The sequence below is a fragment of the Myripristis murdjan genome, chromosome 8, assembly GCF_902150065.1.
Source record: "Myripristis murdjan chromosome 8, fMyrMur1.1, whole genome shotgun sequence".
NCBI classification, from domain to species: Eukaryota; Metazoa; Chordata; class Actinopteri; order Holocentriformes; family Holocentridae; genus Myripristis; species Myripristis murdjan.
In genome coordinates this window covers 19,164,742-19,192,663 of record NC_043987.1, presented here as the reverse complement: position 1 = coordinate 19,192,663, position 27,922 = coordinate 19,164,742, and the positions used below count along the sequence as shown (strand labels likewise).

General features: G+C 41.2%; 3 protein-coding genes across 6 annotated transcripts; all 3 read right to left on the bottom strand.

Moving 5' to 3' along the window:
• Positions 1–1,029: 1,029 nt before the first annotated feature.
• On the bottom strand, positions 1,030–10,064 carry timp2b (TIMP metallopeptidase inhibitor 2b). The gene is made up of 5 exons (XM_030059044.1): positions 9,702–10,064; positions 2,877–2,977; positions 2,647–2,755; positions 2,402–2,526; positions 1,030–2,269 (listed from the first exon to the last, which is right to left on the bottom strand). The coding sequence occupies exons 1-5, from the start codon at positions 9,829–9,831 to the stop codon at positions 2,072–2,074; spliced, it is 663 nt and encodes a 220-aa protein (XP_029914904.1). The 5' UTR covers positions 9,832–10,064; the 3' UTR covers positions 1,030–2,071.
• A 4,537-nt stretch (positions 10,065–14,601) lies between these two features.
• On the bottom strand, positions 14,602–19,279 carry lgals3bp.1 (galectin 3 binding protein, tandem duplicate 1). Its single transcript, XM_030057571.1, has 6 exons — positions 19,061–19,279; positions 18,107–18,218; positions 17,624–17,833; positions 17,334–17,468; positions 16,865–17,153; positions 14,602–16,289 (listed from the first exon to the last, which is right to left on the bottom strand). Exons 2-6 carry the CDS (start codon positions 18,192–18,194, stop codon positions 15,182–15,184), a joined length of 1,830 nt encoding a protein of 609 aa, XP_029913431.1. The 5' UTR covers positions 18,195–18,218; positions 19,061–19,279; the 3' UTR covers positions 14,602–15,181.
• Positions 19,280–19,359: 80 nt separating this feature from the next.
• cant1a (calcium activated nucleotidase 1a) lies at positions 19,360–27,109 on the bottom strand. 4 transcript variants are annotated; one of them, XM_030057573.1, is made up of 5 exons: positions 26,975–27,109; positions 25,462–25,515; positions 21,443–22,111; positions 20,579–20,782; positions 19,360–20,376 (listed from the first exon to the last, which is right to left on the bottom strand). In XM_030057573.1, the coding sequence occupies exons 3-5, from the start codon at positions 22,086–22,088 to the stop codon at positions 20,006–20,008; spliced, it is 1,221 nt and encodes a 406-aa protein (XP_029913433.1). In that variant the 5' UTR covers positions 22,089–22,111; positions 25,462–25,515; positions 26,975–27,109; the 3' UTR covers positions 19,360–20,005. The 4 variants fall into 4 exon arrangements, with proteins under 4 accessions (XP_029913433.1, XP_029913434.1, XP_029913435.1 ...); XM_030057574.1 differs by lacking the exon at positions 26,975–27,109 and adding an exon at positions 26,794–26,957; XM_030057575.1 differs by lacking the exon at positions 25,462–25,515 and having other exon boundaries at positions 26,975–27,089.
• Between the last annotated feature and the right edge of the window lie 813 nt (positions 27,110–27,922).

Sequence of the window (27,922 nt, the reverse complement as noted above, 5' to 3'; positions counted from 1 at the left end):
GATGTCATGGGTTGCTTTATCCAGTAGGGGGCAGCTGATTACTATAGTTCTATTTTTAACACTAACTGCTCTGGTCCTTCAGTATTGCATACTGATCTAAAATATGTGAAATTATTATTAGTAGAATGAATGATGATGCCATATATTCAATTGTATGCACAATCTAACAGGTTTTGGCTGTACAAGTCTGTATACCATGCCACTTAATCCTCACATATTTTAATGCATTTATTTCTTGCACTTATATCCTGTCTTCATGCAGTTTTGATCCACTGCATGGGTGGACTCTCACCTGGAGCACCCCTGCAACCTACTGAACTGCATGTTATAATGGACTGCATGAGCATACATAGTGGCATAATGTTTTATTTGTGTGTGTGTGTGTGTGTGTGGAGTGATATGTGTAATGTGTTATTTTATATATGACACTGTCCCTTTGCTCTGACATCTCACGTGCCACAAATTGTGTGCTTGGCAAACAGATTCAGATTCTGAATTCAAATCCTTTTATTTAGTGATAACCATCCTGGAAACTCATCATCCAACACACAACAGATAATCAAGTAAAAAAAAAAAAAAAAAAAATCAACAGATCACATCAAAACATGGCTTCTGGCATTTTATTTTATGTATTTCTCAATTGTACAGTATTGCTTAAGTTATTCATGGACTTGCATGCAAACATCTGCCTTCTCTCAAAAAAGTCTCATGTGAAACCAGCACAAGACATCTAACTACCCATTACTGTCTGCTACAGTTTCTGATGAACCAGTATGCCAACATTTTTTTTTTAACATATCTGTGAACTTGACATAACTTTCACATTAAAGTCACATAACTTTTGCTTCACCATTTCACTTTCATTTCCATGGTTCTGCAAGTGGATGCATCATCGGTCACAACGGGCCACAATCTTTTTTTTTTTTCAATTTGTCCTGTGTAATGTGGCGGTCAAACAGGGAACAGTCAGCCATTCAATTAGGTATTTCGCTGCCACCATTAAAACATTAGGTTTCCTTTGAAGATGTCATTTTTTTCACAAAAAGTAGTAAAATTTGGACATTTTTTTCACTAGAATATGATGAATAATAAAACCTCCTTAAATAAAAGATGCTCTTACACCAAAGCATTACAAAGACAAAAGCACAAATTATACTTGTCAGAGCTGTAATACAAAATACAAAATTGAGGATTCAATCCCCTTGTTTTCAGACATTTTCCATTATAGAAAATATGACTAGTGTGGCAACTGTGTTCAAAGTGCATTCTACATCTATTCAAAAATCATTATTTTTTAAAGAAAACAGAAACTTATGTAAAAAAAAAAAAAAAAAAAAGATTGTATACACAGGCTGGCATCTGATATGTTATCAGTATGCCACTCCTTTAAACAGTCAGATTTACTAAATATTTTGAAGAAACACTTAAAAATAAAATCAACAAATAACACAAAGTATTTCTAATATTTGAAACGGGGCAAATAAGGGGTGGCACTCATTCTTTGTGATAGCACCGCTGTCACAAATGTAGCTCAGGATGCCAGCTGCCAGCCAATGTTTATTTATGAAAACACAGATCATGTACAGAGTAGTTATACTTTTGATTTACAGTATGCGTATGTGCATGTGTCATTCTTTGATTAGTCATTCATTTAGATGATATCTTTGGTTCAGACTGAAAAGCTACCAGAAATGAATAGCGCAGGAAAAAAAAAAAAAAAAAGCTTTGAACAGTAACATCAAATTTGAGGGTTCCCTTTATTTATGTAGTAGGAAAAGTGAGCAGCCAGGAAGTGCTTTGGAATTGGGGGTGAAAGGATCAGAAAGTGCTGAATTTATAAGACTATAACTCTTGATTAAACAATTAACGATTCCTGCAACAAGTCATTTCTTTTTGTAACATCACTACCTCACCCGTGAATGCAAACTCTATGGCTTTGATATTATGAAAAAAAAACAACAACATTGTAACAATTTGCACGGTATATTAATTTGTATTTCTGTAATTTATAGCTTCGTATATTTCAACTGCAGAGATCCTCAGTAAAATTGAACAGTGATGATCTGTGGAGTTAAGGGTCCTCGATGTCCAGGAAATCCTTTTTGGGTGGTGCTACCCCTCTATACCAGGCACAAGAGCCATCACTCCTCTTGATACAAGCAAAGTGTTTGGCCTGTGGGCCGTTGATGTTCTTCTCCATCACCCAGTCCGTCCACAGGCACTCCTCTTGGCTGGTGATCGTACATGGGATGGAGGTGCAGCGAGTGATCTGAGGATCGGACGACAAACAATGATTAGAGATCAAAAGACTCAGTATAATACATCTATCGAGATTATTTTGCTGCTCTAATACTGGCTAAGACTTAACTTCCAAATTTAAAGATCCGCCCTGCTTTCTTACCTTGCAGTCGCAGCCCATTTCATAGCGCTGAACCAGACTTTTCTTCTGGGTGGGACTCATGGTGTCCCAGGGCTCGATGAAGTCACACAGGGTGACATGCATTGTCCCATCATCCTCCAGTTTGCCTGTAGGGCGGAAAAGCAAGTGGGTCAGGATGCAAATGACGTGAAAACTCATGAATATGTATCCAGGAACTAATATTGTCATTGTATAGATTATCGAATCAATGGTTTCGTCAGCTGTACCTGTAATAAGATACTCCTTCTTGCCATTAGTATCCAGAGTCACACCACAAACTGCGGAGGAGGGTGCAGTGTAGATGGCTTCAATATCCTGGTTTGGACCTTTGAACATCTAACAATTCACACAGATACAGAAAATAATCGATCACACATTTCTGTCGATGGGGTGCTGAAGCTTACCCGGACATTAGAATATGAATTTGAATATTTTAAAACAGATTTCGAACATCTACCTTGATCTGCTTGATGTCGTACTTGATCCGTTTGATCGGATTGCCATAGATGTCATTGCCAGCATCAATCTCTTGCCCTTTGACCACCTTCGCTCTGATAACTGAAAAAGAATAAAGACCAACAGAAGTTTTACAATCACAAATCTTTTGCTATTCAAACTCGAGTGGATCTATATCTGTCTGTGTCTGATCTGAGCCCTGCCCAGGTTTGGCATGCTTGGGTTGGCCGCAATGCATTGCTGTGGCTTGGATCTCAAGTGTTTGCAGGTGCCAGGTGGCGGGGAGACAGAGGCACACATGAGTGTTTCATCAGCTGCAATCAGAGAGAGGAATGCATGCTGCCTGCTCCCTGGCTCCTGAGCCGGCACAGGAGGAAGCCAGTCAGCAATCTTTGAAAAGCTAAAGTAGAACACACCCCTCGCCCCCAGGCCGCTCTGCCGGCCTGCCTCTCTGTCTGGACAGAGGTGCTGACATGCAAATCAAACTCTCTCTCTCCCTCTCTTGTACAGCCCTTCCCTTTCTCTCTGGCGCGTTTAACTTCAGCTTCAAAAGTCAGAGAGGTTTGGATGAAAAAAAGGGAAAAAAAAAAGAAAAACAACAGTTCAAGTGGAAAAATATTATCAGAGCCACGCAGATGAGTTTTTGAGCCTCAGTAAGGCCAAATGCTGACTAGTCAACATAAAATATGACTCATGCATTTCACAAACACTTCCCCCTTCACGTGAACTCAAAGGTTGAAAGATATGCAATTATATTCAAATATCTGTGTGTTCCTGGCAAAACGCAAGTTACAATGGTTGCATTAGCACAGCCTCGTTGAATAACTCCCTGTGTGAAAAAGGTTTACAACATCACTTCCAAAATCAAGCTTTTAGCTACATAAGGAGACAAGCGACAGGGATAATGTTAACCAGATGTTCTCTCTGAACTCTCAGTTTAGTCCTCTACTTTCCCAAGGTGGCAGCTACTAACTGCCTTATACCATCGCTAGCATGCTTCCTTACCAAATAAGATCAGTCTTTTTTTATTTGCTTTTTATATGACCAGGGTATGAAGCTGTGAGCCATATGTGCCCTAATTTGATGACAATAGAGGCTCAGAGAACATCTCCTTTTAAGGTTGTAAAGAGTCAACCGTTAGCAGAAGGAAAACAGGGAGAAGAGGGAAAAAAGGAGAGTGTGTGTGCACACAGATTTGGGACAGAGAGAGAGAGAGAGAGAGAGAGAGAGAGAGAGAGAGAGTGATGGAGTGATGAGGATGGTTGCACTCTGCAGGCGAAGGGGAACAGAAGGAAGAGGTGACAGGAATAGAAATCACACTGCGGTGGACAACCAACCCCCACCCATGTCCTGTGAATGCAGGGAGAAGATAGATTTTAAAAGCAACAAAAAGTGAGCTGTCAGCTGATGCGGGGGAAAAAAAGAGGTAGGGAGCAAAACAGAAAGAGTTGTAGCTTGTTCATAGCCAGGAAAAAGTGCAAAACACTGTGTTGTCCAAGCAGCATGCTTTTCTGTGTGCTCTAGAGCTGCTGTTAGGCAGATGCTATAATAACTCTGATGAAAACACAAACAGATACAGGCACTCGCATATGCAAATACAGTCTGACCCACACTTAAGGATAGGCTTCTCACAGCTCAAGGCTAAACAGTAAGATCACGTCTGTACACCAAAGTCATCAAAATCTCAATTTGGGATCACAAACTGCATTTATTGATCCTTCACAACAAAAAAGATGCACACAGTTCTCCAAATGCCCTGAAGCAAATATTGCTAGCGTTGCTCCTGCAGGAAGAATGAAGTGAGGAAAAATCGTCCAACTCCTCTGGTTACAAAGAGGATTGGTGGTAATCCCCTTTCCCTGAGTGTGCAGAATCACACACAGATCAGTTCTCGTGTCCCCTATCAATGTAAAGTAGGTCAAGATCCATATTTACAGTACGTAGACACACAATGCACGAGAGGGACAAAAACTTATTTCAAACATTTGGCATATGAAAATGATAATTTAACTGCATTCAATAAAAATGCTATAAAAAATTACCTCTAATGCATCCCAAAAGTCTTTCTGAGGCTGTATGCACTGCATCTATTCAATCTGATTGGAGCTGAGATGTGAGCCATATTGCATGCAGCTGACTGGTTTTATGTCAAAACAGTGCATGAAGCGGTTATTGCCAACACAGGCCACATCAAGCACAATATGCACAATAAACCTGATTTTAAGGGTTAATGCTTTGAGATTTAGTACATTCCAAGCCCTCATATTCTGCACCCTAACAGACAGATCATAAACAAAATGAAGTGATAAGGTACAAGCATAGGTCACGTTTTAATTGTTAGGGAAAACCCTGGCTTAAAGATTTTCTTTTTCTGTCAGAGTTTTGAACTGTGTGCAGTCTCCAGCTATTTTTCCATTCTAAGTTTTCATTTTTAACCAGAGAAAACGACATGACTCATCCTATAACTTTCCCACACCGTGATGCCACTGACACACACTGTTCTTGCTTGACTATGAGAGGTACACATATACACTAACATGCTATATATATACACACACACACACACACATACACCTAATTCTCATAAGGCATGATGGTGTTTACTGGAAAAGGTTCACCAAACACTATAAAAAAGCACAAGTTTCACAGACCTGGGAACTAAGTGAACCATCTAATTTTCCAGTTATACAAACAATAAACACAATATTTTTGATGTTGTAATATGGTCATGAGAGTGCTTTAAAAACAAAGAGAAAATGAGCAGAAAGCAAATGCTTGTCATGTAATTGCAGGGCCTGCACACCCATTTTCCTCTCTGAAAAGCCACACAGTGGTCACGCGTTGAATGAGAAAAAAGGCAAACTACAAATTCAAACCAATTCCTGTGCTGTCTCTCCCCAGAGATCCGGTCAATCCATCATTATCTTTGTCATTTATCCTCAATAATTTAATGTTGCCTGAAACCTCCATCATGGCCCCATCTAGCACTACTCAAAAATACCCCTTTCAGTGTTTTCTTAGAACTGTAATGTTGCTTAAAGTCTTTCAAAGTTCAGTTGATTTGCATTAAAGTGCTCGCAAGGTGCCAAAAAAAACAAACCAACAAACAAATGTTGCCGCTATCTTTTCAATTCAGTTAGCACAGAAATTGATCCTGCTGAATGGTGAACTTGGTGAAAATCAGACCCTACAGTGGAGCAGGAGTGCCTACCAGTCAATGCGACACATAATCATGAGTGATGCTGGAGCTGAAAGCAATGGTTGTGAAAGCTTACGCACACTCAATTTGGCTCAGAAGCGGGTGATCTGGTTTTAATGTCTCCTCTATTTACACAGCTTGCAGGGCTGTCTTCATACCGGAAATCAGGCAAGAGCCAGCCTTCTTTCAAGCTCCCAAATGATCTGCCCTCTTTCTTCACAAAGCTGCACAGGTACACAGCACTCCAACTATGCATACTGAAATAAACAGTGAATGCATAACGAGCATAGCATATGACCGACATTCCACTGGCTTAAGCCAAACACCCACGGAGGGATTTCAATTTATGAGGAAAGATTTTTTTTTCTGTTTATGTTCCTTCTTTTCTTGTGATAAGAGTATTCTGTTGTGGTGAGGTAAGGACCTACTTACTATACAAGTACAAGTGGAAGTGAACTGGTATTTCAAGAGAGGCTGTTGCAAAATGAGGCAGCAGAGGTCATACCGGTCAACTAGGGGCAAAAGGTGAAGAGTAACTAGGTAAAACTACAAGACATCAACTTGAGTTCATTCTTTTAGATTGATGCTTCTTTTGTGCTACTAAATTTCTACCCTTATTTTTACTTGAGTACAGTTTATTTTGGATATGAGTAGTGAGATCTAATAAAGCCATTCTGGACTTTTGTCTCCCACAGAGGATACTACAACTTGTTAGTCTCCAAAAGCTATCTCCAAAGCTGGAAGTGGCCCAATAAATGACTTAAAATGACCACACTAAAAAGACTAATTGAGTTCACTCCTATATATATATTTATATAAGTATATAAGATTTTGCAGCCTGCAATTCATGTTCTCAATAACATAAGCACCTTTTTCGTCAGCTATGTCTATACATGTGGAACCTCATGTATATTAAGTGACACTTTGACTTTAATAAAACATTGTATTAAGTGGCATACACATACCACAAACTGTAAGTGCGTGAGTAAAAGATTTCCATAATGGATTCAGAAAATCATATCTATTAACAAAAAGAAAAACACTGCATTGTCAAACATTATGTGGCATGTTTTGACATTACTTTCAACATAATAAAGCAGAAATTTCTGTTCATAAGGATGTCATGAATAAATCTTCATTATGTCGTTTACCTCATGCCTTTTAGTTAGGAACCAGAAAGCAAACTATCTGTGAAATCAGTGAAGGTTCCTCAAGGCAGTGTCTTGGGACCTCTGTTGTTTATCTGTGCAACAATAACATGTAAATCTCATGCTCATTAAGTTCATTTAAATGCAAGATAGTGTTTCTGAAGAGTTCAGAGGATGGCAGATCAGCAGATAAAATCAATTAGTATAGCCAGGGCTTTGCATGTCCGATCGTGTTGTTAGCAATGTTTAGCTGTCACCACTAGGAGTCTCCAATGGGTTAGTTCTGAAAAAAAGTCTTTAAGTCAGTAAGGGACATTTAAGTTTCCAGGCTTTTCCCCACTAGCAGGGGTCCAGCAGTAATAAGTCGATGTACATTAGGTCAGTTTCACATATTGGCCATGCAGAGTCCAACTTATTTGGTTTACCTAGTCTGAGCAAAGCTTCAGCACTGAACCTATCTTAGCTTAATTTTCAGTTGACTGAGCTATAGAAACAGTTTGGGAGGGTTAGGGTGGCAGTGAAGGTTCCTGATCATTAATACAACAGAAGTTTTGGTCAGAAAGGCCAAAGAGGGATGCTAAAGAAAACTATTTTTGGTTGTAAAAGTGCCAAGTCCTTTTGACTGACACAGTAGTCGTGTTTGGGCACTACAGCCTATCCATGGTGCTGAAGAAGAAGCTCCTGGTGTGTCAGAGCAAACTGCTCAAGGTCATGTTCGGACTTGATCTCAAAGATTGTTTTGGTCACACTGAGGAGGCCATCTACTGTTAATTTAGATCAGCGTAGCTCCACCCCCATGTGACCGAGTGATTCCCTGAAGCTGATGGTCACGACCATGACATAAAATTTTACAATTTTAAAGCTCCTTGTTATACTCTGGAGCAAGGGAAAAGACCACGATGAGACCAAAAAGATCATCAATGCAATCACTTTCAAGGAAAAGCTTAAAATTTGCCCACTCTGTCTAAGTAAGAGCGAGCTGTGTTTAATTTGCTGTTTGGTGTTCAAGCGTGGTTATAAAAACTGAAAATATACATTATTGATTTGGTCTATTTTAGTGAATGGAAGTTTTCAAAATGTGTTTCAGAAATCACTCAAGAAACTAGACTAAATACAATAGTATTGCTTCATAACTGCATTTCACATTATTAGACATTATAATGAATAAGCCAATACCAATTAAACACATTAAAGTTTTTGTCATTAATGCCTAGTACATTTCCCAAAGTCTCTCAAAGTTTCTAAGGCAAACTTGAAAAAATGCTAACTTTAAAATAAGACTCTTTGAATGCAACTGGTTAAGCAACTGATGAAAATCAGATTTTCCTTTACAGCAAACTCTGCAACAGGATGGTGTGGTTTCTTCATCCTCCAGAGCCATGGAACCCAATGGTAAAGAGAAACCTTTGAATAAGTCAGCGTCTGTATACATACCACACGCTCAGCCAGCTCACAACCAAGAAAAAAGACCCTCAGCAAACCCCAATTTAAATAGCTAGACAAGCTGGTCACTGTTGCGATCCTCGTTAGCATAAGGCCTATGTTGAAGGCAGCAACAAGCAGTGTTTTGTAACAGGTAAAATAAGCGGGAAACTATCTACATGGCCTTTGAAAAGTAAGTAAATTCAAATCCCATTGACTTGGAGGAATTGCACAGTAAAGCCCTGAGCCACTGATCACACCGAAATGATCTGGGCTGAGGACTGAGCTGATTCCTCCTGTATGAGCCTTGCCTCAAATAGACAAAAACAATGATAATAATGTGATAATGTGAGATAATAAAAGTGTCACTGTGGTATGTTACTGTAGCAGGACACCACCCTTGGAGATTGCTCGTGGAGATGAGTGGAAAACAATAGAACTTCCACGTCATTTGTTGTTATGCAGTTGTGAAGCTCCCTGAATGAAACGTAGTAAATACAATCTTTTGATGGCAATGAAATAGGGTTCGTTCAGCAGCGCACATCAGCTGAGAAGATGAAGAGCGGGTATGAAAAAGGGTGAGCACAGATGAGAAGCACTCTTGTGACCCCCTCAGTCCATGTCATTTTCTATCTCCTCAAGTTGGCAGTGATTTGACAGTAATGGCTATCAGATTTATTGCATACAGAAAACTATTAGGCCTACAAAAGGGAACTAGGCTACAGCAAACTATATGTTTTAAAGTGACGCTGAAAACCTCACGGCAACGTTTTGTTTTGCAGCTACCATGGGTCAAAAAGAGAAAAAGGGTCACCAAAGAAAAACTTATATCATAGGAGATAGAAAAGGCCAGAACAAAAGGTCACTATTAACTCATTATTGAGAAACACAAGCCTACTACAATTCCCTTAAGGGGTTTAACAATGATTAGAGACTGAGGAAAGAGAGGAAGACACTGAAATTCTGTTTAAATTGATTCCACTGTAGCTCTAATAACCTCTAGTAATTCCAAACCCAAGATGAAACGGATTATCCCAACAACTGTGTATTTACTTACCGACGTCTGAGCTGCAAAACGCCTGCTGGGGATGCGCAGGGGAGCAGCTGCAAGCCTCTGCTATTTCTTCCACTCGCCATAGGAACAGGATGGCCAGGGTGACCAAACAGCTGTTTACCGTCCAAGTCATTCTTTTTCGTTCTTGTTTAGGCTATGTATTTAATTTTAAATAGAAGAAAATATATATAGGCTATCGCTAAGGAGCGTGCAGTCCAGCAAGCCTAAAGGATATGAACAAAAAACACACGTCCACAGTTTTTCGGTGTGATAAAAGACGGTCCACTTGTCAGAGTGTGAGACGCACAAAGCATGAGAGTGTGTTCATTCCTGTTCAAGACTGCACCCAAGCACCCGGACACCTCCTCCTGATCTGTTTTCCACTACCGTCAGGAGCAGCCGCGTTTTATGACTGCAGGCTGGCCGGGAGCTCCGCCCCGCTGCGGGCTCAGCCAGTGTGTGGGTCAGGGGCTCCCAAACTTTTTTTTCATGTCATTACTTTCAGCGATAAGTCTCCCCCCCCCCTCACCCGACCCACCCACCTACTGCCACCGTCAGAGGCGAACGTGGCTGCAGCACATGATTTGTGTCGGAGGTGAACAATTGTTTTACTGTAAGTGGAGAGTCTGGTCCAAACACGCATTCTTGCGGTTGATCTATTAACCATTCGTCATTCTTCTCGGGCATCCCCTGGAAACCGCCCAGAGACCCGTGGTGGCCCTCGGATCACAGTTTGGGAACCTCTGCTGCGGCCAAAGAGTGAATAATAGCTGCATTAGTAACCTAGCATCAATTACACCCACAACTTTCTCAGGTGACCTTTTATTTTCTAAATAAAATACAATAAAATAAAATGGAAACATGATGGCAATGAGGCAACAGACCTACAGAATGTATTTTCTGTCATCTCAGTTATATCCTTAAAAGGAAAATCAGGGTACAATACCTATATTTTGTATAACTTATTTGTGAGTTTATAGTGACATTATCATCCTTTAAAAAATCGTAAGGTATCACTATAATAGTGTTATGCATATAGGAATAGAGTTTTGCTGTAATTGTTATCTTGTGTTTGTTTTTCATAGGCGCTTAGTGTTTGGATGTTGGTTTTACTATTTGGTGTTTTGTGCTGTGTTGTTTTGTTTTGTGTTGTTTGTGTTCTTTTTCTATTTGTTTTGTTTTAGTCCTTGTTTTCTTTTGTTTAATTTAGTTTAGTTTGGGGTTTTGTTTTGTTTTTGCTTTGCCATGTGATTGTTGATCTTCATTTATGTTAACAGTTCACTGCTGAACAAACACTGCCACAGGTTCTACCGGTCCTCACAGTGCAAACTTTGCACGTGGAATAGTCCTTAGCTCAAGCTGCGCAGTTAATTTATTTGTGATTTTTAATTCAGTGAGAGCATTCAGCTTTGTTTTCTGTTCAAACACAATTTCACTTAAAGACGCTGCAACCTGGAGCAGAAGGAAGGGGAGAGAAAGAGGAACGAAGGAAAGAGAGGAGTGGGGGAGTGGAGAGAAGTGACATCATCCCTTTAAACTTAATAGATTCAATCTGCTGACGATTCCCCTCGCGTAAGCTACCCAAACTCTCCTCCCTTCAATGAAAGAATCATTATTCTATAGTCCATTTCTTTGGTATTTTCTCATCCTTTACTCATGCACAAAAACGGATGGTTGTTTCGTTGGAAAATTCAGCACTGCAACACCACCTCAGGAAACAGAGGATCTCAAGAGTTTGGCTTTGTGGCCTCCCTTGTTGATTCTGGCTTAGAGGGAGAGATCACAGTGAGGGCATGGTGTGTGTAATGATTAGAGTTGATGATGAATAATGAAGAGGACAGAGGAGAGAGGACTGTATCTGCTGTGGTTGCCTTGCTCCCTGACATCATATTTGGCCACCGGCTGTTGGTCTTCTGGGCTCTCCAGCAAATATTTCCACTCTTTTCCATAGTTTAGCATTTTTGCTTGGTTGCTTTTCCACAGGTCTCTGTTACTTGATGTCTGTATAAAAAAGAAGCAGGAAAAGTGGGTAAGAGCGCAGAGGCAAATGGGACAACCACTTTAATGCTTTTACTGTAATAACAAATGTCCCTTGTTTTTTGTTTTTGTTTTTGTTTGTTTTCTTAGAAGGATGATTTAGACAATCATTCATTTGGCCTCTTGATGGCCATTATAATTTTGGAGTAAGACTACTATCAGATAGATGAGGAAAATTCCTGCTAGAAATTTTCCAGACCAGTCTGACTCACAAGCAGAGCGGAAGTTACCAGACACAAGGGATGTGATAGGGACAGCAGCAGAGACGTTGGGCGTGGCACTTAGGGACAGAAATTCAGACACATGGAAGGAAATGACACATCCAAGATCAAGTAGGTTGAAATGTGCTTTCGTCTCCCTCCCAAAGCCATCAGGGGAACAGCAGATGCCTTTTTCTGGGCAAAGGCTCACCGCCCCCTGTCAAAACAGTTCACTGGCTTCCTTTGCACTGAGATGCTGACTGATGTGGTGGGCTCCGCTCAGATCTCAGCCGTGTCCCCAGCTCCTGGGCGGTAGGCCGTTCCACACACACTGCAATCCACCTCCCACCTCGCCTGCAGGACTTTGATATAAGATGAGGAGGGGGATTTGGGTAAACGTCTTATTATGGGAAAGAATTTCAAGAATCCTTCAGAGGACGGTTCCTCTGCTTAAAGAGTTAGTAAAACAAATAAACAAGCGCAAAACACAGACAAATAGTACTGATGGTACAGCACATATTTGATTAAACCAACCAGTAAAAAGACAAAGATTAGAAAAATTGCGTATTTGGAAAATGTTCAGTGAAAAATGGAAATTCAGAAGATGACCAATGGGAATTTAGATGGCTATTGCACACATTGCAACTCTCCCTTTAGAAACAGGGTTTTACGCTCTAATTTAGATCTGGATTATTGTATCAACATGAGGTTTTCATTTGTACAAAGAGGGTGGATTTGTCAAAGAAGTGCAATGTAAGCAGCTCCCCTGTGTACATTACACACTACAAATGCCCAGAGGGGCTTAGGAATGGTCGAACCTCCATTCCCTAAATTACAGACTTGCAAGGCCAGGAATACTCTCAAAAGGAAGTGCCCAGCAAGACAGAAAAAGAGGGTCTCATTGTGGGAACTGGTGGGTGCTGTGGCAGTGACCCACATCCTCTCATTCCCACCCTCTCTCCCCTATTGCATGCACGCATCCCACATGGGGGAGAATGGCTTACATGTGACCTGACCACCTTGCCTTCCACCTTCCATCCCCTGCTGCCCGCCCGCTCCTTCCTCCGCACCATCTTTGTTTTTTCATACTTTGATGTGAGCTCGCCACAGTCCACAGACAATTCCCATAACTTTCCATTCATCAGCACAGCTATTCATATTTTACTGGTGATAATTTGAGACAGTGAATCAGTGTTAGAGATTTCACTGCTGGGATGGTGAGGAGGAGGAGGAAAACATCTGTTGGAAAATAACATGGCAATGGCATCAGAGACTTTGGGTCAAGTGGTCACCATGATGTCAAAATGTGACTGCAAGTCATTGTGTGTCTGGTAATTATCCACAGACAGATTCACTGAAGTTTGGAGGCCATGACTGAATAACCTGGGTGTTCACAGTTGGGACTTTCACTTTTACAAAACCATACTTGTCCAATAACTGTGTGCACACTCACTTCCTCTGCAGTGCCACTGTAATACCAGAGCATGACTAGGCTGTCTGGGGCAACAAATGGACAGCCTAAACAGATGGCTGGTATTGAGCAAACATTTAAAGGGAAGCTTACTATATTGTAAGTCACATTTCATAAAACCCACCTCATGGAATTTCAAAATTTTGACGCATTTTGAACTCAGAAACCCACGTCATGACCTGGGTGGGTGATCAGCTGTTGGGTAAAATGGTAAAATGACACAATAACGAAAATATGGCTTTTTTATTACTCAGGGCAAAAAAAGGTTGTAATCAGTGAGGTTATAATGTTAAAGGATTACACAATAAGTGAACTTTCCCCATTGCGGTGTATGCATACTTTTTGTGTTATTGCTCACAAACTGAGATGATCTGTTAATGGTTCATACAAACAACAGTTTCACCTCACAGACTAAACCATCTGTTATGTCACTTAAGTATGAACTATGAAGTCATCTTCAATACACTGAACACGCAATCTTTGCATCATCTTGTTTTAATGCACCCACACACAGACCCACCACTCATAATTCACTCGTGAGTCACTCCATGTTATTCTTTTACTGTGTTTCGCCCACCTGCCCAGACATGTCCGTTTGCATGTTGTCAAGTGTCACTGTCAGTTCCATAAAGAAGACTTACAGGAAGATTTTAAAACTGCTGGGTGTCAGCTGTCTGGAAGATTCCATGATTCACGTGGAGGAAACCACTAATGCATCCCTAATCAAAAATGGTTACAAAACCCCAACAACATCATAAACCCTTTCCCAGCTGATTTGATTTTATCTGGTATTGTTTACTAAAGCCAGTTCAGTTGAAGTCTGCTGTTTTCATTCTGTTCCACGTGACGTCTGAATTTCTTGTTTAATGTGACTTTTTAGTTTTTTACATTGAGACGAACTTACAGTAACTCGGTGTGGCTGCCTGGCAAGAGTTGTGGTGAATGAGACTACAACTTTGAAAATGTCTTTCAGCGGCACCCTAATTGCAATGCGGCACACAAGATAACATACTGACAGTGAGACATAACAAAGAACAGAAATTCACCTCGGTTTGTATTCAGAAAGAGAGAGAGAGACAGAGAGAGAGAGAGAGAGAGAGAGAAAAGATTGAATAATATGAAAACCTGGGAAAACACAAAACATAAATAAGAAATTATGAAATTCTTGTTTATTTGTTTATTTATTCAGCATACATTTAATCATCAGTTCTAGTTTCAGTAATAACCCACACTATGTACTAAAATGTTCTGTGATTACAATGTAATTAAAATATTCTTTTTCCCTCTATAAAAATTAAATAATACCACTGGTTCTCTGCCAAAGCTTAATTTCATGACATTTGTAAGTACAGTATGTATACAAATCCTTTTCTGTCAATGATCTGAAGAGCATCAATATGGCTGAGGTCATATGCTACTGACAGAGTGATCACACACATCCATTACAGTGGTAATTTGGTTGTCCCAGAAGTAAAATGTCACTTGGTAGTTGTAGGGAGTAAAGTTCTTTTGAAGACTGAATTGAGTTTTTCGAAATAATTGTGCTGAGCAATAGTGTGGAGAAGGAGGTTTATTCCTATTACTTTGTTTATTTTTACAAAGAGACGGGAAGGAATGATATGAATTAGGTTAGTATTAATTAAAGTTAATTGATACAGCTTCATGAGAAAATCATCCACGCAAAGAATATTGTTAGTATTTGATTGCCGTCACTGATTTGATAGAATTATTTCCTGTGGTGGCTACCTCATAACATCTGAGACAGTGCAACTAGATCAGATATAGTTGGGTATCACCACAAATTGGTAGTCGTACTGGCCATCAGGACAGGGATAGGGTAGACCCTGGCTACCATTTGTGGAGATATGGGACAAGTCGTTCTTGAAGTCCTGAACCTGACAGATGTACTTGCCTTGGCACCGAAGCAGGAGCTGGTTACTAAAGCGAATGCTGCTCTGGTACTGCCTGAGGCTGTTTTGGGCTGTCAGCCTCGCCGTGGGGAACGACTCACATCTGACACCCCGGTTTGAACAATCAGATTGGCTCATGAAGATATTTGCCTCCCACTGAATTACGTTGGTCTTGAAGATCAGGCTGTTGTGAACAGGGGTGCTGAATGACTTTTGTCTGAGGTGGCGGTATGGACTGACAGTGGTGTAGCGATAATTGTAACGATAGTCATAGCCATAATTTATAGCTGGATAGTTTCTTCGGCTTTGACTGCCTGATGATTGCTTGACAGCGCTCCGGTCAATAGTGGCAGCCCATGGCGTGGCTGTGTAGATCCTGGCTTGGTAATCATCTTCATCTTTCTTGAACACTGGGTTGTTCTTCAGTGTGCTGAAAAGTAGAACATTAAACTGAAATGCTTTCAGTATGTTGCTACCATACACATCCTGATGAGCATTGTAGAGTGTAGAGTTGAACTGCAGCTCATACAGCTTCTCAGCAGGGATCATAGGGAATCGGATGAGCTTCAGCAGGTCAGCCTGACTTTCCAAACTGATGAGGTTACCCCTCTGTGAGATCCATTCCTCCAGAGAGACTAGCAGAAAGTATTCATCTGACACCACGAGATCGGAGCGAGACAGGAGGGCTCCTAGGAGTTTCACAGAGAGGTGGCTCCAAGCAGGCGACTGGGTAAGATTTTGGTAGTTCCAGGCCATGTACTGGAGGCAGTTCTCCTTCAGAAGGAAGTCTCCAGTTTCCACTGAGTACTCATACAGGGACACCGGGGTGTGAAATGTGACATCCTGTGGGAGAAATTTACTGAAGAGCCGGCCTGTGTCCTCCATCAGCTGCTTCACCCCAAACTTGGAGGCCATCTGGTGGAGGCACTGTGCAGAGGAGAAGGTCACATCTGCCTTTCGAGTGTAAATATACCTAACAAGAACCAGATTGAGAGAGCATAAATTTTAGCAAAAAAAAAAAAAAAAAAAAAATGTATTTGCACAAATATCAGAGAGGAATATGCCCTCTTTGATTGACAAGATGCACTTCACTTGAGAGCAGCCACACTCATCATGATATATTAAACATAATCAGTTACGCTGACAAGGTAAATAATTATACTATGAAATGTAGTAATTAGTAAATATTTCTGATTGTCTTCACATAAGACATGGATGGAAATTATATGAACTTATGAACTCTTAAAGCATTAAAGAGTTATGGTGGTTTTAAAAATATATTCTTCCTCATCCAGCAAGGTTGCCATGTTTCTCTGGGTACCTGTTGTGTAAGTATTAAGTTTCTTTTATGTTTCGTTCTTGAGTTATTGTGTTCATAACTGTGTTAACAACCAGACAGACAGACACGCAACTGGACCGTTCCAATAATATAATGACCTACATATGGGACAGCTCTGCATATGGGTGACTTTAAAAAAAAAAAAAAAATCAACATCAACAGCCTCAATTTTTTTTTTTTTTTTTTTTTGTTGTTGTAAATCAGCCTACCTGATGAATGAAGTGAAATATGGTTGGCAAGATAGGCTGACATGAACAGAGATGGTATTCTCCTCTGAGGTGTTGAAGAGTGGGAATCGTGACAGGATCATTTTGTGTGCACAGATTGTCGTCTGAACTGTCTCCAAGGTCCCATCCAGCTGTTTGTTGCCAGTGGTGCTCTGGACCACAATCTGGAAGTCACAGCCATCTCCACTGTCAAACACCTGGCCAAGCTCCTCCGACAGAGCCAGACTATGGTCCAGCATGTATCCAGTATCACTGATGTTCATATCTGTGTCTAGAAGAGCAAGAGATCGCATGGGATTAGGAAAATATATTGTATCGAGAGGTTGTGGATGGAAGCAGTCACAATCTGGATGAACACTGGCCAGGAGATGAGCACGGCAGTCTCAACCCTTGAGTAGGAATCTCTCTCTCTCTCTCTCTCTCTCTCTCTCTCTCCATTTTGGATACAAACCTGATGATTTACAAACAACTCCAGCATCCTCCTTGTGTGTGCAGTCTGTAACTGCCCAGTCTTTGAAAACACATGTGGACAGGTCGCTCTCGGTACCATTACAGTTCACTTCATCCAGCCAGATGGGTCCAGACCCTAGGATGTGACGTCAAACGAAAGTAAGTAATTATGAGTTGTGTAAGGGACACATTAAACATTGGGCATTTTTGGTGGCCCTGTAGTGTAAATCCTGAAATCACTAAAATGACTTCACTGCCCTCTGGTGGGGGACAAATGGAAGTAGAGGTTACCTTCTCCGTAAGTTCCTCCATTGACAGCAGATTTGGCTCCAAGGAATCGCAGCTGACGACACACCACCTGAGCCTCAGCCAGGTCCCAGCCATCGTCACACACGGTCCCCCATGTCCCGTCGTGGTAGATCTCCACACGGCCCTCTGAGCTTGTCTTCGAGCCTGCCAGCCTCACCTCACCCTCCTTTGCCTGTGCCTCAGGCTTTTTTTCTACATACATACACAGAGACAGGATCTCAACCAACGCCATTCATGCTGAGGTTAAGCAAACACTCTGTTTATTTACATTCAAAGTCGAAAGAACTGCACAGGCAGAATACATTCAGAAAGGAATACATTGTGGTCAGAAAATATACTGTAAATGTTCATACACAAAGTCAACGCCAGCTATTATAAATGGGCCGCTTTTTCCAATAATAATTTTCAAACCTAAGACATTTCTTTAAGTTTCACACAAGTGACATGCACCCCTCGATGACTCACTGAATAGCGAGAATTTCATAGAATCGGTCCCGGAGATGTGAAGAAGCAGCAAAAGCCACAAAGAGAGTGTGATTCCATTCGCCAGCATTTTCAATAGTCAGCGTATAGGACCCTGAAACAAACAATGGAAAAAGCAGGAAATGAGAACAATGTTCATCTTGCTACCTTAGTGTACATTACTGCCTAAGATTATTGAAGGTTTTGAGCACAACCAAGTAACCTCAGATTTTTATTTATTTATTTATTTTGAACACACAATGAATCAATAAGCCAATTTACCTCTTTGGCAGCACAGCTCTCACAGATGGATTTGTCATTGCTGCACATCCAAGCTTTGTTCAAACCCACAGAGCTTTAATGTAAATTTGAGTGGGATCCTAAGGTTTCCAAAATCTATCAAATACTCTAGCTTATATCCTACTTAATTAAAGTGAAATGAATATAAAAGTTTTGTGATCCACAAGACATCGAGATATTATCTATTTGATGTAATGGTGCAACCACAAAACAATGTCATCTTGGATATACCAGAATTTCCCTGGTTGGGATCAATAAAGTATATCTATCTATCTATCTATCTATCTATATATGGAAAAGAAATATGAAAAAAAAAAAAAACATACAGGGAAAATGTCTTTATAACTTTTAAGGAACTGAGTTTAAGGATTTAACATAAAGGATCAAGCAAAGGCTGAGTTAAACTTCCACAATAGTTTCATGACGACAAACAAGTTAATAGTCAGGCCTTGTATTACTCTGTATTTCAGCATTACGCTTAGTTATAACACTATTGTTTTTGTCCAACCACATTCTTAGTTAAGAGCAGTACTGGAACACGGAACTGAAACTAGAAAACTTCAGTGTATACAATTCATGAATTAAAAAAATCAAGGCAAAGTTAAAAGGTTAAATAATCTGTGAAATCTTTACATTTACGCAATACTATCCTCTTACCTGCTGTTTCGCGGTCCCTGGATGTCCTGTAGATCTTTGAACTTCTCCCAGCAGATTTCTATGACAAAATCTCACTCCTTATAAAGACCGGACCACCACCAAGCCCCCCAAAAAGGGGGCTGTCGCTACAATCACTTTCATTTCAGCAACCTTCCCTAAGTTTCATTTCAACTTAAAGCACAAAAAAAGCTGTTGCACAATATCTCTGTCTGGTCCAGCCACAACTTGTTTGAGGCCAATGTCTGTTGTTTGTTGATCTAGTGATTCAGATCCCCAGGAAGAAAAAAAGATGAAAAGACTCACAAAGTAGTAAGAGACTTTACTCAAAGAACCCACAAAAATCGCTATGAAGTTACATATGAATCATTATTCACCAAATATTCCTTCAAATTTTGTCAAGTTGTATGAACAATAAAAACAAGCATTTAGGTATTCCACTGAAGGTGACATGTTTGATGTGTACAGTATGACATTTTTGACACCAAGCAAAGAAATAAAACTCTATGATCGCTCCCTCCCAAACAATATCCGTGTACAGTATGTGCATTTTATAAGGAAATGTAAGGTATGCTTAAAATACAAAACAAAACAAAACAAAAAACAATCACAGTCTCTGATTAATCAATCTTCTTGTACATTCAATTTAAGAAAGGCTACAGTACTTTAGAGGGCCTCATATGGCCTGGAACGAGGGTGACCAGCCACAAGACATGCTGACGTTACTTTTTCTGATTGGTTAGCACTGTCTCAACACCCATAAAAAAGGACCATACGTTACGGTCTCAGACCATTGTTCTTCTATTTTCACAGAAGGAGATCCTTTAAGGAGTGGAAGTGTGCCTTACACAAACTCAGTGAGTGAGCAGCGAGTCACTTCAGCAGTGAATGGATTGTAAACAACATTGAACCACAGTGCAGTGGCCTCTACCTCTGACTTCTACCCTTCTAAATGAACTCCAAACCCTCGTATTTCACATCCCCAATCTTGGTTTCGGGTAAAAGAATGCGTCCATCTAGTGTGAAGGCCATGATGTATGAAGCAATCTTTCCAGCATCTTCCTCCGACTTGAGCGCCAGGATGATTTGGTCGTCTGTATTGGGGACGAACTTGAAGGAGGAGAAACCGTGGGTGGGGTTGTGCGGTCCCACTTTGCTCACGATGATGTCTTCGAAGTCTGGTGAGCAGCTGAGGACGAGGTTTGTGGCGCGGCGCTCATCCGCCGTCTCCTCGTAGCGCTCCATGCTGGCACGGCGAGGGAGGAAAAACCAGCGCTGCAGGGTATCGCTCCACGCCGCTGACTCATGTATAAGATAACCTGTGGAGATACAGAAGAATACACCAAAGAGCGAGCTAAGTTGCACACAAAAGCAAAGGAAGCACTGAATGAACAACAATGAATAACTTTAGATCGAGCCGAAAAGAGAATCACAAAGAGTCTGCTTTCTAGTGCAATCCAAAAAGGAAAAAAAATTCTAGACTTAGCGAAGATTCTGATTTATTCAGGTTTACTTCCTTACCTGGGGGTTTTATGCCTGCAGCAGACTTTAAAAAGTTATACTTGGGGACCCAGTTCTCGTGTTGAATATCTCCTCTGTAGCCGACTACTTTTACCCACTCTGGGTTGTTGTTGACGAACTCCCCCGACGTCGTGGTCCACTCCTTCCCCAGACCGCCAACGTACAGGTGCTCGTCCTTCACTGCCAGCCACTCTGCTTTGAACCCTATCAGGAAGAAAACTTTGAAGTCACAACTTCAAGAGGCACCGTCTCACTTTGAAACCACAGCAACTACTTAAGACCTTTGGAATTACGGGTCTTAAAGTAAAATTAAACTTTGTTAAGTGTTTGGTTGTATAGTTACTTGGGCATTATATGATTCCTGGGTGAGTCCACATGGTGATGAAATATCCTCATTAGCTGCTCCGTGCTCCTCTGGGCTGCTAATACGCAATACTGTATTTCGGATTATGCCAAGAGAAATAAGTCCTGAGGGGGTACCAATATTCTGAGGAAATTAAGTGGCTCTTTTCTTGATATTTTACGATTTGAATTGAAAAGTAGTGCAGCAACAAACTAATGCATAGTAGGAAAGATATGGCTTGATGGTACTTTCATGAATAATCGTAATCACACAATAAAAATGGGTACTGGGATTTACTGTTTTTTATATTGGCAGAATCTGCTTTGTTTGTGTTGGTTTATGTGCTAAAAGTGTTACTTGTGAACCTGGTTTACCACGCTATGGAAGGGTAGAGACACAATTACAGTACCAGCCCAGGGCAGCACAGAGTAATGAGACTATTTCACCACCACATGGACTCCTATCCAGGTAACACTCTACCAAAAATCAATTTTGCTATAAAACATCAGGGTAAGACCAACCTTTGGCAACACTGCCATCGCCATCGGGCAAGATGACCCAGGGCACAGCCTTGTCACCGTCAATATGATAGACTACGCCTGTTCTGTCGTCAACACTGTACAGCTTCCCATTGAACACCACCAGCTCGGACAGCTCCATTCCCCTGCCCTTCTCTGCGAGGTGACTTTCCAGCACCACCCTGTCCTGGTCCCATTCTACTGCCACCTTGTCACCACTCTGGGACACCAACAGATATCCCCGCCGCATGTAGCTGAACCAAGTCAGCTTCTTGTCACTGAGAGAGTTCGTGTCCAAGTCGGCGATGACCCCAATGCGGTAGCGGGTACCATGTGGTGTGCGCTCTGGAGGACTGAGTGGGTAGGTGTCATTGTAATGGGACTCAGCCTGCTTGGGGTCAAGGCGGCTGGCTTTCCAGCTGTGTGGGCTGTAGGGTTGAGATTGTAACCTCGGAGTGAGGTGCATGAGGAGCAGGAGCACCAAGGCCAGGGCGAGTGCTACCACCACGATGGACCTCCACTTGAGGCGGAAGCGAGGATCAGTAGTATTGGCCATGGAAGCCAACATGGGGAGGCCTCCGACAGAAATCCGCAGAGTGTTCATAGGATCATTCTGCTCCAGTCGAGTGTAGCCTGGAGAAGCAGGCATGGGGGACGGAGCCCCTGAGGCACCTACAAAGAGAGAGAGACAGAGACGGTGAGTCAGCAAAGTCGCAAAGAATGGAAAACTACAGAGGATCACAACAGAAACTTAATACCCCAAGTGGATTGATGAATTGATGTTGAATATATTTTGTTCAAGTTTACAAATCAAAAAGTAAAAACTACAAAGTAGCTATAACATACCATTCCTTTTAGTATAACCAGCTTACACAATTTGAGAATGATACAAAAACAATACGTTTAATAGGATAAATGCACACAAAACTGATCATAGGGGAAAACCTGTCTGAAAAAGCGGTCTCAATCCCAGGCTGGACCTGAAACAGTTTCCTCCAGTGAGATTCTATTCAAATGCTAAAACACACGCCATCTCCAAACGTGATGATTATCGATTGAGGATTACTATTATCAGTTACAATTCCAAGTGAAATTAAGGTGAGGTGTACAGCAGGTGAATCAGGGTGGGGACAAAAGGCTCTGCAATTTTCAAGTATTACGAAATTCTTATGATGCCTGCATTACCCTGTGAACAAATGACTGAATCACATTTTAATAATTGTTTGCAAAGTCTCAGGAGACAAACTTTGAAGTAATCCTCTATGGCTAAACAAACTTCTGAAACTGTGGTGAGCTACAAATCAAACTAGTTCAAAAGTATCTTCAAAAGTACCTGTTGTTAAATGTGAAGTAGGCTAATTCATTTACTTTCTTCCACAAAGGGTTAGACTTACATTTTATATGAAAATGAAGTGAAGTACAGGTAACAGATTTTAGCCTTATTCATAATGATATGGCTTAAAACAAAGACACATCATCATATATGTGGCAATAATTTCTAGGATATTACCTAAAAAATAGCAAATAAACCTTGAAACAATACAAGTTACTTGAAGACAAATAAAGCCAATCTCAGATACTATACCAGTCTAACATACAACATGACAATGCTGAAGACATTTAAATAATAAAGTCCAAGTGAATTCTGCTCACATACATTCCATCACAAGATCCTGTTGGCAAGTCCTCGATCTGCATTGCAGGGAAATAACACTGCAGATTTTATATCAGCCTATCAAATATGTTCCACTCTGGGAAGGGCTCACCTAACACAGTGTGAGTGTGAGACCAGCTAAACTGTTAGAAGCAGGAAGTAGTCCAGCCTCAGGTTAGGTGACTATCTGGTGACCGCCTGAATGCTATGTCAACGTGGAGGCTGGGAGGGGCCAAATGTGTGACTTACAAAGGTACAATATCAGTGAAGGCAGGTAAATCAGGAAACACACAACCAGCTGGCTAATAATTTGATTCAGCAATTCCATGACAATTTTTTCTGCTCATTCCCTAGAATAGCAAAATAGCAAAACGCATTTCATTTTAAAACAGATTTGAAACCAAAAAAAGTAGTATCTGATAGGATTCTACTTTTGTTTAAACTAATCTCAGTGTAACAGTACAAACCTTCCAGTATCATGTATCTTAAAGTTTTCTGCACAGAGGAGCGATCCAAGACCTCCATAAGTGTTCTCCAATCTTGTCAGACATTACAGAAAGAAGCTCAGTGCAGTTCAGAGAGGCTCCACCAAATGTTAATTGTAGGCATGGAAATAATTTTGAAACCTACTTTATATTTTGTTAAAAAAAAAGAAAAGAAAAGAAGGCATTACTAAATAAAACTTGGTGCCAATAATGTTGGAGTGGACAGTATAGTACCACTCAGAGGTTACAATGATGAAATGGTGTCTGGAACACAAATACAATGTTTGTGTCTAACAAGGATAGCTCACAAGAGATGGCAAATAGGGAAGTAAATAGACAAGTAGCCTAGATTCTTATTTCCTTGTTAGTCTTAGACTAGCAGTGTCTGGTGTACACACTGACAGATATTTTCATTGACAATGATTGTTTATCTGCCACCCGTAATTTCCATGGCAACTTGAATAAGTCAGCTGATCTGGCATCGTACTTAGTTGGACGGAGGCCACTAACTAGACTAAAATACCAAAATAAAAGGACACTGCAGCCTAGTACAAAAAAAAAACAAACTAATAATAATAATAATAAAGAGGAACAACATCAGGCTCACATCACATGCACTGTGCCTGCAGAGGAAATGCCCACCTGATTGCTCCAAGCCCAGTTACTGTCTATGCATACTCCTAAATAGACGTTTTTTGTTTCTTTTGGTCAGACATAAGTTAGGGGATGTCATTTACCTTGACAGTTTCGGAGGTAACTTCCTCCTTCCTCAGAAACATACTCCTAAATGTTTGTGAAAACTCACTTGAGCAGAGTGGGCGAATTAACACCTACATCTGTAGGGTAAAATGCCATTCCTTAAGTTCCTCTGCTCCCCTATATGACCTATTCAGTTGAACAAATACGTATTAATTGACCTTTGCACAAATGATCAACAGAGGTGAAGTTATGGAGTAGTTCCTGAAGTTAAGTCCACACTGCAGATCACAGATCACAGCTAACACACAGGTTGTCCACCATGTGATGGCACACCTGGCTTCATAGTGTAGACCTTTTGTGCACTTTCAACAAAATTCCAGTGACCTCTAAACTCAGCCTCAGGAGCCTCACACTCTGCGGCCTGAGCGTGGCTGGGTTTCTCTGAAGGAGAGCAAGGGCTTTCACCTCAGCTGAAAGGCTCTTTCATAACAGGGCCCCAAGCCAAACAGCAGTCCATTATGGCAGCAACATCAGGGCCTGCGCTCTGAGGCGAACAAACTAGTCTCTCTGCTCCAAAATATGGTAACAACTGATCGAAACCAATTAACTTAAAGGCACCATTTTCTTTTTCATGCAATAGATTCCACACGCTGTATAAAAATATGACATAATTATGCAAATTAGAGCAGAGCAAGAGTTTATGACAAAGATCCTGTCCATGGAGTCCAAACTAATCCAGATTAGAAAGGAAAGCGTTAAACAAGCATACCCTTTCGTCTCCTTCTGCCAGATTGTCGAGCCACTGTCATCTCAACTGTCCTTTCAGCAGGCTACATTAAACACTGAGCTGCAAATTCTCCCCCCGCCCAAAGACCATCGAGCAACCATGACTAAGGGCTCTAACATGGTTGTACACTTTAACTAGACTTGGAAGATTATGATCAAGTCCAAAGGGGCAAACCTCTCAGGCATTCTACATAATTCAACAGGCTCTCATTCTTCATAGCAGTCTCTGACGAAGTTACACACCCGGCAGTGTAATTCAGCAGCCAATTTAGGAAAATATTGCGTGCACCTGCTCAATCCTCCGACTGCGCAAAGGTGAAAAGTCACTAATCTAGCCGGATAAACAGAATTCCATTCAAAACAAAAGTATTGACAGGGACAATTTCCAGCACACCTACCAGAGGAACTCCTGTGATGCAATCAGCGCTGTTGAACCGAGGCCAGTGACCAACCTGGTGAGGACAGCAGAGGAGGGGCAACAATAATTTACACAGTCTACATGCAAGTTTGGAGGAGCACTAAATCACTTTTATAAATTAATGCCTGAGATAACTTGGTTGACTTGTACAGGATTAGGAGATGTAAAATGGCAGGAGGATGAATACAGCAGATGGTGAATCTCCATGGCATGTGCACAAATTGCCACTTAGTGAGCAAGCAACTTCTGCCAGGATCCATGAAGTTCCCAAGAAAAATGAGAAATAGTTGTATGTTGTATTTAGTGCACTTTGGTGAATTCGCTGTAATGTTTTGCATTCAGTACTGAGTGACTTGTTTGCTTATAACTCGGTGTTGTATTGTTGTGTTTGTACTGGATGGGTCAGTCTTGGGAATGAGACCCAGTTTCATCATCATAAAGTGTTCATCATCACACAAATATTAAACTCCCAGACATTTAGTGCAATGAGAGGATACAGATACACAGGGGTGACTTTCTTTCCTAAGTGTGACTGTAACCAGTTTTTCTGCTTAAAGTACAACCTAAAAAGAAAAATCTACCAGAAGGTGGTTCCTTGAGTCAAAATGCCATTGAATCAAATGATATCTAACCTAATGCCTGTCTATCTGGTGGCTCTTGACATGAAAATATGGGAACTTTGTAGCTGTAAGCCACTACTCTCTCTCTCTCTCTCTCTCTCTCTCTCTCTCTCTCTCTCTCTCTCTCTCTCTCTCACACACACACTCACACACACACACACACACACACACACACACACTCACACACACACACACACTCTCTCTCTCTCTCTCACTCACTCACACACACACACACACACACACACACACCATGTTTATGACAAGAGGGAGGGGGTCGGCTTGAAAGGAAAGAGATCAAGGAGCACCATTTGGAGAGAGAGAGAGAGAGAGAGAGAGAGAGAGAGAGAGAGAGAGAGAGAGAGAGAGACTAGGTGTGTCAAAGACCATAAATAGTTCACTTTGTGCTTCAGGGCGTGATGGGATAAGCAAGAAATACTACATTCCTGCTTTACTAGGAATGCTATAATAACCCTGGCTCACTGATTTATAAATCATCCCAGCTCCAGGCTTGGACGGGTTAATAGAGGTTGGCGAGAAAGTCCAGCCTGATGGGGAACTGTGAGCACACCTTGCTGTGTTGTTTGGTTTAATCTGTTATGAATTATCTTTATGATAGCACGCTCGGTTTATTGCGATGTTGGCAAGAAATAAATGTTTTTAAACACTCCCCGGCCTCCCCCCCTCTCTCTCACCTCAGTTGACACCAAATGTGTCACCTTCTCTAATCCGCGTCCTGCCAGCAGCGGGCACGTTATTTTAGATACAGGACCGGAGCGTGAGAGATGGCATCACACAGCTTACAGCGGCTAGTCCAAACACATTGTCTTAGCGGTTTTCTCCGGTAACCAGGCTCACAATTTACTTGGTACTCACTACAGATATCGGATGGTAAGTTGTAAGTTGGATGTCGTTGGCTGCTGCGATGACATTTTCCTCCTTCCTCAGGGGCCCTGCCTCCGTCCGTTTATCAGACAACGATCCATTTGCCGTTTACTTCCTGTATGTGCTGATGACGCTGACGTCGGCAGTGCTGGCGAGGGATTGTCAATGCTGCCTTCCGGTGCTGTCGGAAATATCCAAACTACAACACACCAACGACCAAATAAACGCTGTTGGTAAAAGCATATTAAAAAGTCAGCCATGTAGGTTAGTGAAAAATGCGGTTTAATGTGTATATTACCTGAACGAGTGTATTCCTGCTTGAAAACCACACCCATCTTTTGGTATGCATAAATTTAGCACACCACTGTTTTTGCGTTTGTCAGATTTTTCTGTGCAGTACACACTTCCCATTGCACGTTTAGTCATAAGCATAATACAAGGAAGAATTTTAGCAGGTGTACTAGAATGAAATTATATACAAATTTGAACCTTAGTAACTGAAGCCAAATGAACTCATGCAACTGTGTATCATTTGGGGATATGTGTACAAATACATGATAAATCAGAATTTTTGCTCATGTGTCCTGTTAATATGTCTCCTGTAACTGGCTTATTCATCTTACATCAGTGGTTTTGTTCAGAGTTGACAAGTTCCCTCACACACATCAATACAATCGCTCTGCAAATATTTGCTAAAGGATCACACCCCATACAGAAGGTCCTGTTCCCGCTGTAAGGAAGGATATGGACGTGGAACATCGCCGACCCAAAGTTTCAAAACATTTTAAGTCTTTATTTGGCAAACTGGTATTACTATGGCATACAGTATATTGTACAAGGCACTTCATGGGAAATTATTTATAAGTAGCAGAGAAGATCAGTGGTACTGCAAGGCACAACTTTGAGGGTGTGAGAAACGGGAGACAAAAAGAACAAGAG

Excerpts from the sequence above, each read along its gene's own strand:
- timp2b (XM_030059044.1), bottom strand. The coding sequence starts at position 9,831 with ATGACTTGGACGGTAAACAGCTGTTTGGTCACCCTGGCCATCCTGTTC. Across the intron at positions 2,756-2,876 it reads ACGACATCAAGCAGATCAAG|ATGTTCAAAGGTCCAAACCA; the intron begins GTAGATGTTCGA and ends GTGAATTGTTAG. Across the intron at positions 2,527-2,646 it reads GAAGGAGTATCTTATTACAG|GCAAACTGGAGGATGATGGG; the intron begins GTACAGCTGACG and ends TCCGCCCTACAG.
- lgals3bp.1 (XM_030057571.1), bottom strand. The coding sequence starts at position 18,194 with ATGCTGGCGAATGGAATCACACTCTCTTTGTGGCTTTTGCTGCTTCTT. Across the intron at positions 17,834-18,106 it reads TATGAAATTCTCGCTATTCA|AAAAAAAGCCTGAGGCACAG; the intron begins GTGAGTCATCGA and ends GTATGTATGTAG. Across the intron at positions 16,290-16,864 it reads TATTTCACTTCATTCATCAG|GTATATTTACACTCGAAAGG; the intron begins GTAGGCTGATTT and ends GGTTCTTGTTAG.
- cant1a (XM_030057572.1), bottom strand. Across the intron at positions 20,783-21,442 it reads CGATGGCAGTGTTGCCAAAG|GGTTCAAAGCAGAGTGGCTG; the intron begins GTTGGTCTTACC and ends TCTTCCTGATAG. Across the intron at positions 20,377-20,578 it reads TGCAGGCATAAAACCCCCAG|GTTATCTTATACATGAGTCA; the intron begins GTAAGGAAGTAA and ends GTATCTCCACAG.